Source organism: Copidosoma floridanum, unplaced genomic scaffold (genome assembly GCF_036245765.1).
Source record: "Copidosoma floridanum isolate Cflo_tuat_1 unplaced genomic scaffold, Cflo_Japanese_pri ptg000029l, whole genome shotgun sequence".
Lineage (NCBI taxonomy): Eukaryota > Metazoa > Arthropoda > Insecta > Hymenoptera > Encyrtidae > Copidosoma > Copidosoma floridanum.
In genome coordinates, this window is record NW_028321906.1 from 7,320,265 (window position 1) to 7,337,088 (window position 16,824).

At 38.7% G+C, this 16,824-nt stretch overlaps 4 protein-coding genes across 5 annotated transcripts; 2 read left to right on the top strand and 2 right to left on the bottom strand.

Moving 5' to 3' along the window:
* Positions 1 to 1,231: 1,231 nt before the first annotated feature.
* On the top strand, positions 1,232 to 6,044 carry LOC106637052 (uncharacterized). Its single transcript, XM_014349682.3, has 16 exons — positions 1,232 to 1,244; positions 1,337 to 1,455; positions 1,541 to 1,726; positions 1,797 to 2,004; positions 2,117 to 2,328; positions 2,410 to 2,586; positions 2,660 to 2,792; positions 2,888 to 3,025; positions 3,530 to 3,595; positions 3,931 to 4,058; positions 4,160 to 4,345; positions 4,441 to 4,651; positions 4,737 to 4,951; positions 5,034 to 5,219; positions 5,288 to 5,423; positions 5,513 to 6,044. The coding sequence occupies exons 1-16, from the start codon at positions 1,232 to 1,234 to the stop codon at positions 5,650 to 5,652; spliced, it is 2,454 nt and encodes an 817-aa protein (XP_014205168.2). The 3' UTR covers positions 5,653 to 6,044.
* Positions 5,716 to 7,661, bottom strand: LOC106637162 (WD repeat-containing protein 13). The gene is made up of 5 exons (XM_014349842.2): positions 7,398 to 7,661; positions 7,207 to 7,305; positions 6,488 to 7,134; positions 6,113 to 6,408; positions 5,716 to 6,046 (listed from the first exon to the last, which is right to left on the bottom strand). Exons 2-5 carry the CDS (start codon positions 7,286 to 7,288, stop codon positions 5,824 to 5,826), a joined length of 1,248 nt encoding a protein of 415 aa, XP_014205328.2. The 5' UTR covers positions 7,289 to 7,305; positions 7,398 to 7,661; the 3' UTR covers positions 5,716 to 5,823.
* Positions 7,662 to 9,337: 1,676 nt separating this feature from the next.
* Rac1 (ras-related protein Rac1) lies at positions 9,338 to 12,557 on the top strand. Its single transcript, XM_014349874.2, has 3 exons — positions 9,338 to 9,802; positions 11,013 to 11,400; positions 11,499 to 12,557. Exons 1-3 carry the CDS (start codon positions 9,768 to 9,770, stop codon positions 11,652 to 11,654), a joined length of 579 nt encoding a protein of 192 aa, XP_014205360.1. The 5' UTR covers positions 9,338 to 9,767; the 3' UTR covers positions 11,655 to 12,557.
* A 691-nt stretch (positions 12,558 to 13,248) lies between these two features.
* On the bottom strand, positions 13,249 to 16,443 carry Exo70 (exocyst complex component 7). Of its 2 annotated transcripts, none has more exons than XM_014349872.3 (7): positions 16,339 to 16,443; positions 15,992 to 16,228; positions 15,360 to 15,898; positions 14,740 to 15,297; positions 14,428 to 14,668; positions 13,887 to 14,153; positions 13,249 to 13,777 (listed from the first exon to the last, which is right to left on the bottom strand). In XM_014349872.3, exons 2-7 carry the CDS (start codon positions 16,215 to 16,217, stop codon positions 13,512 to 13,514), a joined length of 2,097 nt encoding a protein of 698 aa, XP_014205358.2. In that variant the 5' UTR covers positions 16,218 to 16,228; positions 16,339 to 16,443; the 3' UTR covers positions 13,249 to 13,511. The 2 variants fall into 2 exon arrangements, with proteins under 2 accessions (XP_014205358.2, XP_014205359.2); XM_014349873.3 differs by having other exon boundaries at positions 15,992 to 16,248.
* Positions 16,444 to 16,824: the final 381 nt, after the last annotated feature.

A 16,824-nucleotide genomic window follows, 5' to 3' on the forward strand; every position in this document is an offset into this window, starting at 1 on the left:
TTAAAAATTTACGATTATTAAAACAAATTTTTTTTTTACTTGTCGATACGAACACTGTAGCTCGAATATAAAACCACTGATGGCATGGACTTTAAAATTTATGAATTTATGTACGCGCATTATAATATTGTGGTCAAGAGGACTTGTTTCATAATTGAAGTATTTATATTCTTGATCTGATTAAAAAATTTTTTTTCCTCACCATTGCATAAAATATGATAGTAATCGATACCACTAAAAAAAATTCATTAACGTTATTAGCGTCGCACTTGTAATAATATTTCTTTTATAAGTATGTCTGAAGTGTTGATGGCGACGTGTGCGAAAAATTATATAGTATTTCGCAGAAATTCATCCCGTTGTTTTGTTCAGGAAGGTTCAAAAATTTATTATTATTATTATTATTATCTGTTATTTTGTTTTTATTAAAAAAAAGTTATCAAATGTGTATTCCTTGTATTCACTACTTGGCTTATGTAATAAAAACTATTTACAAAAACAAAATTATTGAAAAAAAATTAATGCCTTCGTGATAAAACAAGACAAGAGATACGATGATCGGTTACCTTAAATTTTTTTTTTTTTTTTTTTTTAGAAATGTATTTTCATATTTCATATCATAAAAACTATTTCATAGTAATCTTTATTCCAGTAAAGAAAGGCTATATCAGATATATTTTATTTCCAAAAAATATTTTAAAAAAAATTTGTTCCAGAACATTCAAAAACAGTCCACAAAAATTTAGAAATGTCACTTACCTACTTCGGAGAGGCTTTTGGTACAATTTTTGAAAAATAAAACCTCAATCATTGCCACATAGGCAGACACGTTACATAAAAATAACTATAATAACAATAATAATATACAAAATCCGTAATCGCGAAACTTGTTTTTAAACCGAACTGCCCCACGATAACCCTAACGTTCGTTACGGCGCGTACGTGTACATGCTCGAACGCCCAATCTGATTATACACATAGTGTATCTCTAGCCCATGAAAGTTTTTGGCCGCGTGACGAGTTTTTCGTGCCGTATCAATGGATATTTCCATTTAATCATTATCACTAATTAAAATCATTAAGTAAATATCAAGAAATACGTGAAATGTGACGAAAACATTGTAATCAGTTTTTTTTTTTTTTTTTTTTTTTCCCAAATATTTACGGTATAAAAGGAAAATCTGTTGCTTGTTATTCATTATTTTGTCAGTCGACCGGGAACCCTGTCAATATGCGTCAAAAAAGTAAGTTTTTTCTTTTTCGTTTTCTTGTAAAAACCATCACATAATTGTCATTCATCCATCAATTCGCAAATTAATTGTTCCCCATCATATAGTTTCGTTGATCGTGGCGTTAGCCTTGTGCGTATTTTCCGCATCGGCCGGAATTTTGGTCGAGAATCCCGATGCTTCGCCTAGAAGTACCGTCAGCGAGTTCAGCTTCGACCTGTACGGGGTAATTGAAAAACGTCTTGCAATGTTTTATTTCTATTTTTGAATGCTCGTGTATGGAAAAATTGAAATAAATAATGTTCCATCAGGCGATCTCCAGCACTGCCCAGAGGAAAAACTTGATTTGTTCACCGCTCAGTGGCTTCATCGCTTTGTCGATGCTGGAACGCGGCGCCAAAGGTAAAACGGCCAACCGAATGCGCCAATCGCTCCGTTTGCCCAACGACGAGTCGGTGATCAACAGGAGCTTAAAAAAACTCATGAACGACTTTAACGTAAATATGTTATCTTGGCTCTGGATTTTATGAAAATTCAATTATAAAACATTCGTTGTTAATGAAACAGGACGTCGACAACACTCTGAGCGTCGCCAACAAGATGTTCGTGAGCAACAAGTTGAAGATAAAGGATCAGTTTATGCAGTTGACCAGGGAAATTTTCAAATCCGAGGCGGCCAACATCGACACCAGCGATCCATCCGGTTCGGCGAAAACGATCAACGATTGGGTCAGCGAGAAGACCCACGACAAAATCAAAAAGCTCATCGAGCCAAGTGAGTACCACTCGTCGTGGTAAAAAAAAAAAAAAAAAAAAAAAAAAAAAAAAAAAAAAAAAAAAAAAAAAAAGGTACACGTCCCAACGACACCGTGTCATATACTTTGCAGAGGCCATCACCAGTGACACGCGTTTGATTCTCGTGAACGCCCTGTACTTCAAGGGTGAGTGGGAAAAGGCCTTCACCAAGGAGCTGACAACAATTGAATCGTTCACGAGCACCGCTGGTGAGATCAAGGTGCCCATGATGTCGGTCCAGTCGAACTACCTTTACGGCCGGCTCGAAGATGCGAAGGCCACTTTCATACATCTGCCTTACAAGGTGACCTACTATCCACTTTAGCCGATAAATCGGTGTTTTTGCCATTGCGCCTTGACCTTGATCCGGTGAATTTTGTCGCAGAACCAAGACTTCGAGATGGTGATCGTGGTGCCCGATGAGGCCGACGGGTTGAACGCGGTCGAGGAAAAGTTGGCCTCTTACGATCTCTCCAACCACGCTTCGATGGACAAGGTCAGGTTGTTCCTGCCAAAGTTCAAGTTCGAAAGCACCATCGACCTCAAGGAGCCGCTGACCAAGGTAGGGCCCCTTGCACCACGCAATATAATGTCTACATATATACACGTATGTATACGCCCTGGTAAATTTGCAGATCGGTTTGGCCGAGCTGTTCGAGAGCCCCAACTTGAGCGGAATTTCGGACGATCCGTTGCGGGTCAGCCAAGTCGTTCAGAAAGCGGTGATCGAAGTGGACGAGCAGGGCAGCGTGGCCGCCGCCGCCACGGGTACGCCCCTCGTTCATTTAACTTTTTTTTTTTTTTTTTTTTTTTTTTTTTTCTCGCGCGCCACGCGAAATCAACGCACTTGTTTATCTTTTCAGCCGTCGAGTCCGTCATCAGGTCGAGCAAACAAGTGAACAAGCCGCCGGTCGTGGTCCGCGTCGACAGGCCGTTCTACTTCATGATCCGGAAGTCGCGAGCCATCATCTTCCAGGGGCACGTTTACAATCCACTGTTGAGCTGAAACAGTACCCACTTGTGAAATGGAAAGAGGAAAAGTTACTTTGCAAGTTCAGTGATTGCATGGGAGCCGTATATGTTTTTTTTTTTTTTTTTTTTTTTTTTTTTTTTTTTTTTTTTTTTGTTTATCGTTGGACGTAAAATTGCGTGTAAGCTTTTAGTTAGTGTCCGAACGACACTTGTTATTTTGTGAAAATAAAATTATCATTATAATAATACTGTTGGTTGTCATTATTTTTTTTTTCTTTGTTGTTTTATTTATATATTATGCGCGTATGGTACGAGTGTGGCGTTGTTTTGTGAAAAAATGGTAAATAAAATACGTTCGAGTGCAGGATAAATCTGCCGAAATTCTGGCGGAAGTGCAAAAGATAAGGTGTGCGTTTCGATAAAAAAAAAAATGCTATCAAATTTTTTTCATTTTTCACGAGCAAACATTGAGACAAATGTGATATTATTGCTCTTGGAGGCGATATAATACTCATAAAAAGGCAGATAAGTAGCGAACCACTTTCATTTGTTTCTCTTTTCGTCGGCCGGGAATACCGTCGTCTTCGTCATGGATTCCCGTAAGTTATTTCGATTTGCATATTTGTTCAATAACTATAAATTAAAATTGATAAAATCCTTTCTATTCGACCTTCGACCTTTAATCCACGTTTATTGAACTACTAACATCTGCCAAAACACTTTATCTCAGTTCACTAAAGTTCAACGAGGTCGAGAGTGAGTTTTATATAACTTGAACAATTTTTTTGTCCCACAACTCGGTTGTGCACGATGTTTGAAAATAGACGAGTGATCGGGTAACAATAATCGACTTGAAAAATAAATTATAATCCAAAGTGGTAGAGTTAAAAGAAGTCAGTAGCCGAGGAAAAAAAAAAACTTTTGCTTCTTGCAGGATTATTTATCTGGGCGCTCATTTTATGCGTAACGTCAGCGGCAGAAGTGAATGATAAAAAAACTGACTTAACGGCGCTCGAAGTGTTGTCGAGGAGCAGCGACAAGTTCGGCAGCGATCTTTTCAAGGTGATTCGTTGTTGTTCCAGTTGTTTTACAAAAATAAATAACGCGTACCACACAAATACGTGACCTGATTTTTTTTTTTTTTTTTTCTCAAATACCGTTAGCTCTTGTCGATTGAAAAGAAAAATGAAAATCTGATCTGCTCGACGCTAAGCGCCCACGTCGCGCTCTCGATGGCGACCTTTGGAGCGAGAGGCCCAACGTTCAGGGCGATGCGTGAAGCCCTCAAACTGCCCGCCAACGGAACTTTTGCTCTCTCGGGATTCCAGAGTCTCGTCGAAGATTTGAATGTACGCGATTGCACACAGTTGGTATTCGATCCACCAGAAATAATCGAATTGCGCAATAATAAGGAGACGATGCTTTATTTTGTTTCCCTGAACAGAGTATCGAAAAGGTGGATCTAGAAATGACCAATGGAATATACATCGACAAGACTTTGCAAATAAATGACTGGTTCAAGAAGCTCACCAGTACGTCCTTCAAGGCTGAAACTACGGCCATTGATACACGTGTCCCTGCTCAGGCTGCAAAGAAGATCAACGGCTGGGTGGACGAGAAAACTCATCACAAAATCACAAACATTATCCGAGAAGGTGAGTATTTTATGGTTCTGGAAATAAATTAAAAAACCCCAAGTTAAAAGGCAGTGGACCAAGTAGAGTGTTGTTTTTTTTGCAGATGACATTGACCCAAATACTCGGATGATCATTATGAACGCTCTGTACTTCAAAGGAAAATGGGCGAAAAAATTTGATGACAAGTTTACGGTAGATCTACCCTTTCACGTGGCTGAGGGTAAACAAATAGCTGTGCCTATGATGCACATCAACGAGACATTGACTTATGGAAAACTCGATAGCTTGAAGGCCCGATTCATTGAGATCCCTTACCAAGTAAACATTTTTTAAAAATATTTTATACCATTACGATGTAACAAAACGAATGAGAACAACATTCACGGTTTATGATTTGCAGAATAAAGATTTGAGACTGGTGATCATTGTCCCCGACGAAAAAGACGGACTGAGCGAAGTGGAAAGTAATCTTGGAAATCTCGATTACAATAATGCGATCAAGAATGCCCGGCGACGATTGGTTTATTTGTCAATGCCGAAATTTAAGATCGAAAGCAACATAGAGCTAAAAAAGTCTCTAAGTTCGGTAAGAAATACATATCATATGCTCGTTGGCAAGGGATGTTGTGAACGTGGTCTTTTGAAAAATTTCAGTTAAACATGGCACGGATTTTTGAAGACCAGGCGAATTTCAAAGGAATTTCCAATGAGCCGTTGAAGATAAATCAAGTCAAGCAAAAGGCATTCATTGAAGTCAACGAAGAAGGTAGCAAGGCTGTAGCTATAACTAGTAAGTTAATTGTGGTACTGTTTTTTCAAAGCTGCAACTTTCAAGTTTTTAATGCATTTATAATTTTTTTTTTTTTTGTTCAACTTTAGCTATTGATATTACGCTCAAAGCGTTCTTTGACGAGCCACCACCAGTTTTTCTTAAAATTGACCGTCCATTTATGTTTGCGATTCGAAAAGCAGATTTAACGTTGTTCCAGGGGCATGTTTATAATCCATTGTTGAGCTAAATTTTAAATTTCAATGAAATACTTATCAACGCACAAGTTACTGTATTAATTTGAGGATTACACAGAAAATACGAAGAACACGAAGGACTGTGAAAAATATATTATTTATAGATTATTTACAATTCATATTTACAACAAGACATTTTTAACGTATAAAATTAATTTGAGGATTCAGGCTTGATTGGTGCGCCATAAGATAACAAGACCGTTTTTATCTCCAGAAGCTAAAAGAGACTCGTCATAATTAAAACTGAGCGATAATGTTGCTGATGAGTGACCTTGCAGAATGACCTTTCCATCTCTTACAGAGTCAAATAAAAATATAGTACCATCTTCTGAGCCCGTGGCTATTTGAGCCATTTGCGGACAAAATGTCGAACGAATAAAATACTGCCTGAAAATAAGTTTGTTACAATTACATCGTCTTTAAAAGATAATGTTCTGGAAATGTTTTAAGTACCTGTGTTTGATTGGATATTTTTTCCAACTGACTAAATAACCCTGATCATCGGCTACCTTAAACAAAAGCACGGCATTGCATGCACTGCTCACTAAAAGAGTTGGCCACGGAAAGTCTTTAGATAACCACGGACGCCAGGAAAGACTCGTTATAGTCCCACCAGTTCCTTCCATTCTACGTAACTTGGTTAATTTTCCTAATCCTAATGGTTCCAACCTAAACGAGATAATGTTACCTCTGTCATTACCTGCCCATACTATAGATCCACCACTTTCTTCGCAAGATAATGCTGTGATCTGCAAGTTTGTTACTTTTTTTAATTTACATCAATTTGTTGGTAAAAGCTTGAACTTGGGCGAGAAAAAGAAAACTTACTCTTCCACCAATTTTTAAAGTTCCATTCTTTGTAAACTTTCCAGTTGAGACATTTAAAGTCTGCAGTAACCCCCGGGAGTTACCCGCCAAAACAAAATTATTGTTTGTAGGGACAAAAACACAGCACAGAACTTCTGCTCTGCTTTGGTCCAGAGTAATCCTCAAACAGTCTGTCTTTGAGTCTTGATGAATTTTCCACAGTCTAACTGTACAGTCCAAGGATGAAGAAACCAATAGATCATTGCTCGTACTCCAGTCAATTGCAGTAACACTCTTTTGATGGCCTTGAAGAAAAGCAACAACCTTGGGTGGAGTACATTCACAAATGGAAATTGTTCCATCATTTGAGGCACAGCAGAATCTAGATCTGTCATTGTTGGCGAATTTGAGCATAGAGATGGCTGCAGAGTGATGATCAAAGACATGATGGACTCCTGCAAAACGCTCAGCTGTTCTTTTGTTGGTAGTTTTATCTTTGCCTTTGATATCAAAGCTCTTTTCTGAAGGCAAACTCGCTGTATCCAGGCAAGTGCCGTATCTACGCCTGAGCAATTCCGATCTAAGTTTCAAGTACCGTCTTTGCAATTCAGGATCCTTGCAGGGTTTAGCTTGTAACAGCTGGCTCCTTCTGCGTATATACATCATTCCTAAAAACGATCAACTGTGTGTACTTTTTTTCATCCAAATAAACAAGCCAGTAGAAGCGTTTTAAAAATTACCCAAGCTGTTGGTGTTTACGGCTCTTTGGGAATGATACTTGGCATCCAAAGCAAAAACTTGTTGATGCCAAATTGATTTCATGGTAAGATTTTAGTTTTCTGCAATGTAAAATATGTTTGATTCTCGCACTCCATTGGTTCATATTTGTTTAAAATTATTTTTCGAAAACATAAGAAGTAACATAACTAACCTTTACGCTTGAGCCTCGAGAATAATCATCGTAAACTTAAGCTAGTAAACTTTTATGCTTAAATTTTCATAAGTATATCATATTGTATACGTTTTTAGTAATCCAAAATACACTTCATATATATACATACTTATTATAAGAATAACAACAACACCGAGCAGACACCCTCTGATTTCATTAATAACACTTCTGACAGTTTTCTTTCTGCTATACTTTTTTTGATGTGTGTGACGTCATCCTCTCTGGCTAATGCAGAGAACTACCATACCAGCGGTCAACTTCGAGCGAAGAGCGCATGCTGCAGCATTAATTAATTCAAGGTTAGTTGACTTACCGACCTGACGGTAACGTAGAGCGCAAATTTAAATTACTTGCTGGTGAAGACGATTGCGGAAAACACCCCAAGCGGCGTTACCACCACGACGACCTACATACGTAACTTTACAGCCTCTGATTTTATCATTCTGGTAAAGAGAGCACGGTGTAAGATATAAGTTATGTGTAGTAATTAAAGTAATTACTACTAAGTAATGCCATATAGTCGATTTTATTAAACCATATCAATATCTATATTTTTGGAGGTCGACTTTTGGGTATAAAATAGATTGTAAGCTTGCCGCAAGTAGCAAAAAAAATGTAAACTTTTTATTACCTATCTATAAGATTAGTTGCGGCTGGTTTATAATTAATTAAATGGCTCTAACATAAGAAGTAATAATTTTTTGGATCAGCGCCATCTAGCGGTCTTTATTTGGCCAAAAGTGGCTCCCAAAATTCTCAATCAGAGCATTCAGGATTAGAGCCATTTAATCGATTATAAACCAGCCGCAACTCATGATGAAGCTATAAAATAAAAAAATAACAATACATGTGTTTTTGGCGGCAAGTTAACAATCTGTCTTATGCTTGAAAATTTATCTTTAAAAGTACAAACACATAGGAGGTCGATTTTTTGGTAGAAAATAGATTGTTAACTTGCCGCCTAAAACACATGTATTGTTATTTTTTTATTTTATAGCTTCATCATGAGTTGCGGCTGGTTTATAACTGACTAAATGGTTCCAATCCTGAATGCTCTATTTGAGAATTTTAGGAGCCACTTTTGGCCAAAAAATAAAGACCGCTAGATGGCGCTGATCCAAAATAATTATTGCTACCTACAGTAAAGTCACTTTATTAGTTATAAACCAGCCGCAAATAATTCATTCATAGACAATAAATAGTTGACATTTTTAATGCTACTTGCGGCAAGTTTCTACATCAATATTCTACATATCCTACATGGCTCATAAAATCGACAATATTTACAAAATTACAATACTCTTGACCTTTTAATCTGGCCAGTTAAAACAGCAGGCGACGTGAAAGTCGAGAAAAAAGCAAAGATTTCATCGCTGTTGACTGTCGTCTGCTATTTTAACTGGGCCAGATTTCGGAACAGAGCGCCAGTTAATTCAAGGTAGTTGACTTACCGACCTGATGGTAACGTAGAGCGCAACCTTAAATTACTTGCCAGTGACGATTGCGGAAAACACCCCAGAGCTCTCAAAAGTGGCTCCAAACCACCGGGAAATTCAAAAATGTTCTTTAATCCAATAACCTGGAGCCTTATTTTATCACACAACCCAATATAATAAATCACAAAGCATTTTTACCCCAAAATCCAGTATTAATGGAGTTTATACCGCCAGTGAAAGTCATACATGCATTTCCCCTATGGATTAAAGACTCTTTTCTTATCTGCACCAATATTTCGCTGTTGTGCGAACAATATGCAGTTTCAGTACACTGCATGAGTATGCTTTCTTGTTCTTTCAAATAATTTTAAGTATTTTGCTGTATTGCTCTCCTACTTCCCGTAAAAGTGCCTTCATCCTCCGCAATAAGTAGGTAGGTAACTAGGTATTGCAATAAAAGTTTCCTCCGCACCCCGGGGCCGGGGCAGAGCCTCACATACACACGTATAATATATGTACCATTTAACACCGAGTCATTCGCTCCATTCGTTGCGTGTATGAGCTGTTCTGTTACTTGCAAGTTGCAAGTGAGTCAAAGGGAATCAGGGAATTACAACTACCTCAACTAGAGTACCTCTACCTCTACCCTCTACCATGTACCATTATCAGTAGAGTAGAGAGCCAGTAGAGCGACAGAGGCTGGCCGTGAGTGTGTCCGCCGTCCAGGATCTCGTATTCTCGTCCTCTGATCCTCTCTCGCGCGCTCAACCAAGTTACACATATAATAATATAGTGGAACACTGTTCAGTGCGGGGGCATATTCCACAGCGGCTTGGTTCGCGTGCACGCCTCTGCAAGTATCAAGTATCCTTTTTGAGTCTAACAGTACTGTAACAGTCGACAAAAAAACACCATGCAAGCAATCAAGTGCGTCGTCGTTGGCGACGGGTGAGTTTTGTGATTCGCAATATCTTTTATATGTATGTAGGTACATTATTAATAAGCAATCATATAATCCGGCTGGCTGGGCTCATCGTTTTCTCTTCACGCCTATGTACAAATTGGACCCTTCCTTTTCTCTCTTGTCTGTATGATTGTCCATTTTTTTTCGAGCTCCACGAGTGCTGTTTTAACAGACGCGGGCGTCGAGCTCCGCAGGAGGTGGCGGAGATCGGAAGGAGGACAAATGATACATCACGCTTAACTCGGCTTCTGGAAGAATGTGTATACGTGCACACACCAAGGGGACGTGTATATATTTATACCTGATTTATACAGTTTACGTCGTGTGAGGCGCGTGCATGGGGGAGCAAGCGAGATGGAAAGAGCGTGGTTTCATTTGTCGATTACTTATTCGTATATATGTTCTCTCTGATGATGGCCTCTCCTCTTGCTCTCCCCGTTGATAACATACTTCTACACCAACGAACGTAAGATGCGCCCCCCAGGAGTTTGCTATTATTAGGGACCTCTAAGTAATGGACACTGGAGTTGATGAAAAGAGTTTCCTTGAAGACTTGCTCTTTGAGTTAGAGAAAGCTCGATGAGTTTTAATGAGCGAACACCCGAGGGGCGACTCATGGGCGTGGTGAATAACGCGTTTACATTGTACCTACCCAGTTACTGTTTGATGCTTGCTTGACACTTTCGTTAATCATGTCATACAAATTTTATTGGTTTCGTAGTACTACTCTTCTTACTACTTTTTATTTTATCCAACTTATCTCTCTAACCATTGCTTTACAGCAGTGGTGTTTTATTGTTTCCAATTCAATCGCTTAAAATGAATTCTGTGGGAAAGTAAAAATGCTATTTTTATTCAACTAATTTGTATTGAAAATAGATCAAATTATATAGATAAAGTCTTCTGTGATTTTAGTTAAATGTTAAGGAGTAAAGTAAAAAGGAACACTTTATTGGAAAAACTTGACCAATGCTCATTCATACTGATTTGAAATTTAATAAACTTGTTTTTCGAAAAGGAAGAGTGAAGTTTTTGCAAACAGAACTAATGAGCATAATTTTGAAATGAATCTTAATTTAATAACAAGAGTATACAAGTGTCTCATGAAAACCCATCAAATTAGAAATATTTTAAAGGTCTAAAAAAGGTGCCTTTTATTAACAAATAATGTTTTTTTTTTTTTTTTTTTTATAGAGCTGTCGGTAAAACTTGTTTGCTGATAAGTTATACAACAAATGCATTCCCTGGGGAGTACATACCAACAGTCTTTGACAATTACTCTGCCAATGTCATGGTTGATGGAAAGCCCATAAATCTGGGACTTTGGGATACAGCTGGTCAGGAGGACTATGACAGGCTGAGACCGCTTTCTTACCCACAGACTGATGTGTTTCTCATTTGTTTTTCACTGGTAAATCCAGCTAGTTTTGAGAATGTAAGAGCCAAATGGTATCCAGAGGTGCGTCATCACTGTCCCTCAACTCCCATCATATTAGTTGGGACTAAGCTTGATTTGCGTGAAGACAAGGAAACTATTGAAAGATTAAAGGACAAAAAGCTTGCTCCTATTACTTACCCACAGGTAATAAATTATTTTTAAAATCCTGCAAAACTTATATTATCTGTTTATTACTTATAATTCCAATCCAAATGGATAATCGCATTTTGTTTGGATTTCAGGGTTTAACTATGGCGAAAGAAATCGGAGCAGTGAAGTATTTGGAATGTTCTGCCTTAACGCAAAAGGGACTGAAATCAGTGTTTGACGAGGCGATTCGCGCCGTACTTTGTCCTGTTTTACTGGTGAAGCCAAAACGTAAATGTTGCATCCTATAATATTAAATTTGTTACGTATCTATGCGCAATATAAATCACTGGGAAGACTATAATAATAACGGTGATAACACGGTGTCGTTGTCACAGTTGTTTAAAAGATAGACTCAGCGTGGCAAACACTTCTCAAATCCCTTGCATTAACTTTAAACCACCAAAAGATGTCAAATCGCACAAAAATTGCCAGACAACCGTTTACTCGTGCAAGAATTTTATCGTAAAATTAAAAGTATCACTATTACTATAAGCATGCAAAAAAATGCACGAAATAAAACGAAAATAACTTAAAAATATAAGTAATAGTAATCTATAATAAAAATGCGCAACAAAGGGTAAGAAAAGAGACTTCCATCGCTGATGTACCTCAGTATTTCCAGTCGACGTGCAAGAAATTATAGGTAAAGGGTTCTACAGAATTTACACTTGTCTGTTACTATTTAAAAGTTTGATCTCTCTTTTTTTGTGAGAGGAGAGTGGGGGAGATAAAAACGATCCAGTGTAGAAAATGAAATTTTCAGATAATGAAATGTAGAAAAGAGGAAAAGCTAGAAAAGAAAGAGCGCCAAGATTTAAAGCGATTGTGTACAGTATATTAGATTATATTAATAACTAATAATGATTATCTATTACAAAAATTATATATATATATATTATACAATTACGCTATAAAAGAAAAATAGACGACTATGTAAGTTGACTGTGTAATTTTTAAACTAGGCTTAAGGCGCGCGAATCGTAAAAATGAATTTTAAAAATGCATGAGAATGATTGTGTCATAATGTGGACTTATATATAATTCTGCTCTTCTCTGCTCTATACTCTTTGTACGCTGTTTGTCTTTAATGTAACACGCACAATGTTTCCTCACATGTGTACAAATGTATACGCTCGCGAAGATGATTAAAATGGAGGAAAATAATAGAAAGAAAAGAAAACAAAATAATACGGGAAGAGCAGAGAAACAGCGTAACTGTGGAGAGAGTGCATGCAAGTATTTGTTGAAAAAAAAATAAATTAAATAAAAAAATAGTAATATACAGTAACAAAGGATGGGGGAAAATAGGGGAACATTTTTTGAGTGCAAGGTAAAAATAAGACGAACAATCTAAAAGCGAATACATTAACTTTGTACATATAATTGCTCAAGTTCATATTGGCTACCAATTTTATTAAGCTAAGCCACTAATCGAATATGTATCAAGGGTTAAAAACATGTTGATTGTTTTTTATATGAATATATTAATAAAAAAAAAATAAATAAATAAAGTGTGTATGAAAACTGAGATTGGACTGAAATACATATAATGCGTAGTTTACACATGCCTCCAACTAAAAAAAAACTTTTCACTGCTCTTCGCACGTTTTTTGAACGTGCAAATAAAACTAATCTTGTTTCAGTCCGACTAAAATAACAAGAAAAAAAAGCTTAATATTGTAACTAAATTTGCTTATCAAATGGGTGTTCCATACATGTTTTTTATTAACAGGGAATCAATAAAATATGTTGTTTTAAGTTAAAAAATGAAGTCTTGTTTTTTTTTTTTTTTTTTTTAGTAAATTGTACACTATACCGACTTAAAATTACTCTGTGAACATATTTACATAAATCGTTTTCGATGAGTGTAAAATTTAAAAATGTACAAAAAGTGACTAAGAATCAAGTTTTAATTATGATTTTTTTAGTGAGTATTGTTTCTCAGCCTCACAGGTAGTGTCAATATTGCATGGAAACAACATTACTCTAATCTTCTCGTCCTATCGAAATTTCCAGGCTGTAAGAAAAATAAACTATCAACTGAGCAACAATTAAAAAAATTAACACGATTCACTGAACAAGAAAGCCTTGTTAGTTCAATGCATTTAGGCAGCCGTGTCGAAGAACGTATCAATTGTAGTCGCCACCTGCTCTGGACTGAATTTAATGTACTTGGCTGGGTTCTTGGAGAACGAGGTATGCCGATATTTGTGGTAGAAGGTCGTGTAGATCGGCACAAGAGACTGGCGCAGTTCGTTGCGCAGTTCCTCGCGTAACTGTCCGTCCGGTACGGCATACGTACGCTGAAACTTGGCCGCTTCCTCAAACTCTCGAGTGAACCCAGAGAAGCGCTCCTTAAGTACCTTTGAGCCTATTTTGTACAAATGTCATTGTTATTATCATACAAGTTTATTTGCAATTTCCAAGACGCAAGTATCAAAGTATTTTTCATCGCGCCACAACAATCTTGCATTATTTACCTGGCTCATCGTTGTGCTCGACATGTCCACGAGCTTTAGCAAAAGTTGCAGTGACATAGGTCGTGCGATCGCGAGCCAGCAGATCGAGGTAAGTTTGCTCGGCACTCGGTTCAGCCAGTAGCAGCAATTCCATGAGTGCGCTTCTCCTGAGCGCATTGATCACGTAGTTGTGATTATTCAGGCGGAAAAGGGCACGCAACGAAGGGTCCGAGTATGAGGTGTCGCTTTTGCTAACTAGAGCCAAGTTGAGCAGAGCCAACACGCGCTCTGTAATGCATAAATTGAACGGGTATATTCAATTCAATGGGGAAGGCTACTGAGAAAACGTCATCTGAGTCACACACACGTTAGGTATTTAAATGGTCGAGTGCTCAAAGAGATGAATCATTGATGAAATGATAGGTATCTCTGTGAAATTTGCCGACGCGGCACTGTCTGTCGTGATTCATTATGAATTCGGCCAATTGGCGGTATGATTATTCGATTATTTTAAAAACTTGCCTCGTAACACTAAGTAATAAAAACAAAAAAATATATTTACTTATGTAGAGGCCCAAGGCGGTTCTGCACTGTTGTTCGTTTTGTTTGGTATCCAGAGATCCAGAAGAATCAGATTCATTGTGTCTCTTGAGAACAGCACCAACGGTATCCGTGTACTCTGTCAGCTGTTCCAAAAAAATCAGTGTGTTGCTCGTGCTCTCCGCTACAGTGCCGTCCTTGGGCAATGCAGAACTCGACTCGTTGCGCACGTTCTCGCCGAAGCACTCCAGTGCTTGAGCACCCTGAATCCACAAGGCAACGCGAGTTAAGTAAATGATGTACACTGCCTTGCGGCAAGGGGGAAAAAACTTACAGTATCCGTAAGGGTCTGAATGACAGAGGCAAACTTGGATCTGAGAGCGTATTCACAGCCCTCCACCGTCCTTTCCAAGTCCGGCTTCAATTCCTCCAGGTGCTTCAATATCGGGAATACCACCAAAACAGCCGTAAAGTCCTTTCTAGCGATACAGCGCTTTGCCCGAGCAGCAATGTTTTCACCGTCGTGAGCAACGAGGTCCATGGCATCCCTGACAGTAGCCTCGAGCACCTGCAGCTGAAGTGTCGCGGGCAATATGCGGCCGATCAGGGTGCGCTCGGCTTGCATGAGCTTGTGCAGTCCAGCTGCGAGCAGCAAGTAGTTCTCCATCTCCTGCTCGTCAACGGGTGCCGCGTCGTCGTTGCCGTGATGATGGTGGCCAGCTGGACTCGCTGCAGATTTTCGAGAGCTGGGAAACGAGAGACCTGTCGTCTGCGAGGCCTTCTGCAGCATCTTACTGGCTTTCTTTTCGAGAACTAGTTGAAGACGACGCGACGCTCGACGGCCTGCTGCCTCTGCTACGCTTAGCGAGTGTCGGTGGGCAAACTTTGTCCTCTGAAAAAGGATTTCGTGAGATGTATCGTCCTAATGTCATTTACAGTGCAATAAATACTTACAGGCATAGGACTAGCGGCATGAGTGCTACCCCCACTGGCGCTTCGCTGGTGTTCCTTCAACAGCTGCAAGGAGCGCAGTACAACAGCGGAGCGCACCGTCGCGTAAATCTTGGTGTGCCTCCTGTGTCCTCTTTCCTCCAGCCAGCCTGATATCTTCACCAAATCAGCAAGTGTATTTTCAGGCAACTGACAAAGCGACTGTGGCGCATCCTCGTTACTTGTATCCTCATCCAAACCAATCAAGTCCAACAAGACAATGGGTAGCACTGGCTTGCTCTGTCTAGCCAAGATATCATTGAACTCGGAGTAAAGGGATTCCAGTCCTGTGCCAAAGAGAGTCGACACGTTCTCCAGCTCTACGGAGCTTGGATTGTTCTTTTGAAAGTAGCGCTGGGCATCGTACAAGCGATTCATTGATTCCAAGAAACCATCTAGGCCACCCACACCGCTGGGTCCTCCACGAACAGAGCCTTCCACCTCCTGACAGACTCCGTAGTAACCAATTGCATGATTCAGTATTGCCAATGTTTTCTCTACATCTGTGCATTAGTAATTAAGGCAGTTTGTACATTACTGACAATTGGAGGATGCTGTGTGTGCACTATGTAGAAAAGCGCGACAAATGAACTTACTGTGCTGTTGTGTTTGAAGGTTGCCAGTTTCATTGTAAACCGGAAGTATTGTACGACGAAGGGTAGCTAGTCTGTCTTCCAAGGATGATAGGATGGCCACCATACCATTGGTAAACCTTTTGCTTTGCTCTCGTGCTTCTTTCAAAGCTTCCAAAGAGGCCAGTTCCGCCTCGAGCTTACATTCTACTTCGAATCGCCTCTCAGACGTGTCACCGTTTGACTGCATTTTCGTTCCAACTATAAATTTCAATGAAAAACTTTCAACCAACATTAATCAACGTTGACGTTTCCCAGTTACAATGGGCAACCTGTATGTGGGGATTGTTGTGATCTTGTAATTGACTTACTTTCATGTACAAACGACCATATTTACCATAAAATAATTTCAACAATATGGTTTTAACATTAATTTTTTACGTGTATTTAACGTGACAGTTTTCAATAACTTAGTAAACGTATAGTACTGATAGATGTTTTCGTTGAATTGTTGAGGACTATTTGACCCATATGTTCCGGTCGTTCCGAGAAGTCAAACTCAAGATATGAAAAATGAAAACATCGGAAACCGGAAGGGGCGGGACTTTTAAATAACAAATATGTTCACCAGTTATCATGTGCGTCCATCGTATTTATTCATGTCTATAAAAATATTAAAAATATCAAATGATAGAATTGTATATAGAAATTGCGTATAAATACAGTTAGGTAGTTAACAGTCAACAGTTTTAACGTGCAGCTCTCATTCTCGTGTTGTCGTTTTTAATCAAATTATTAGCTTCGACTTTGGAAAAGCTTAGGTATGCATGCAAAGGAAAGAAAATGTAACAAACTCC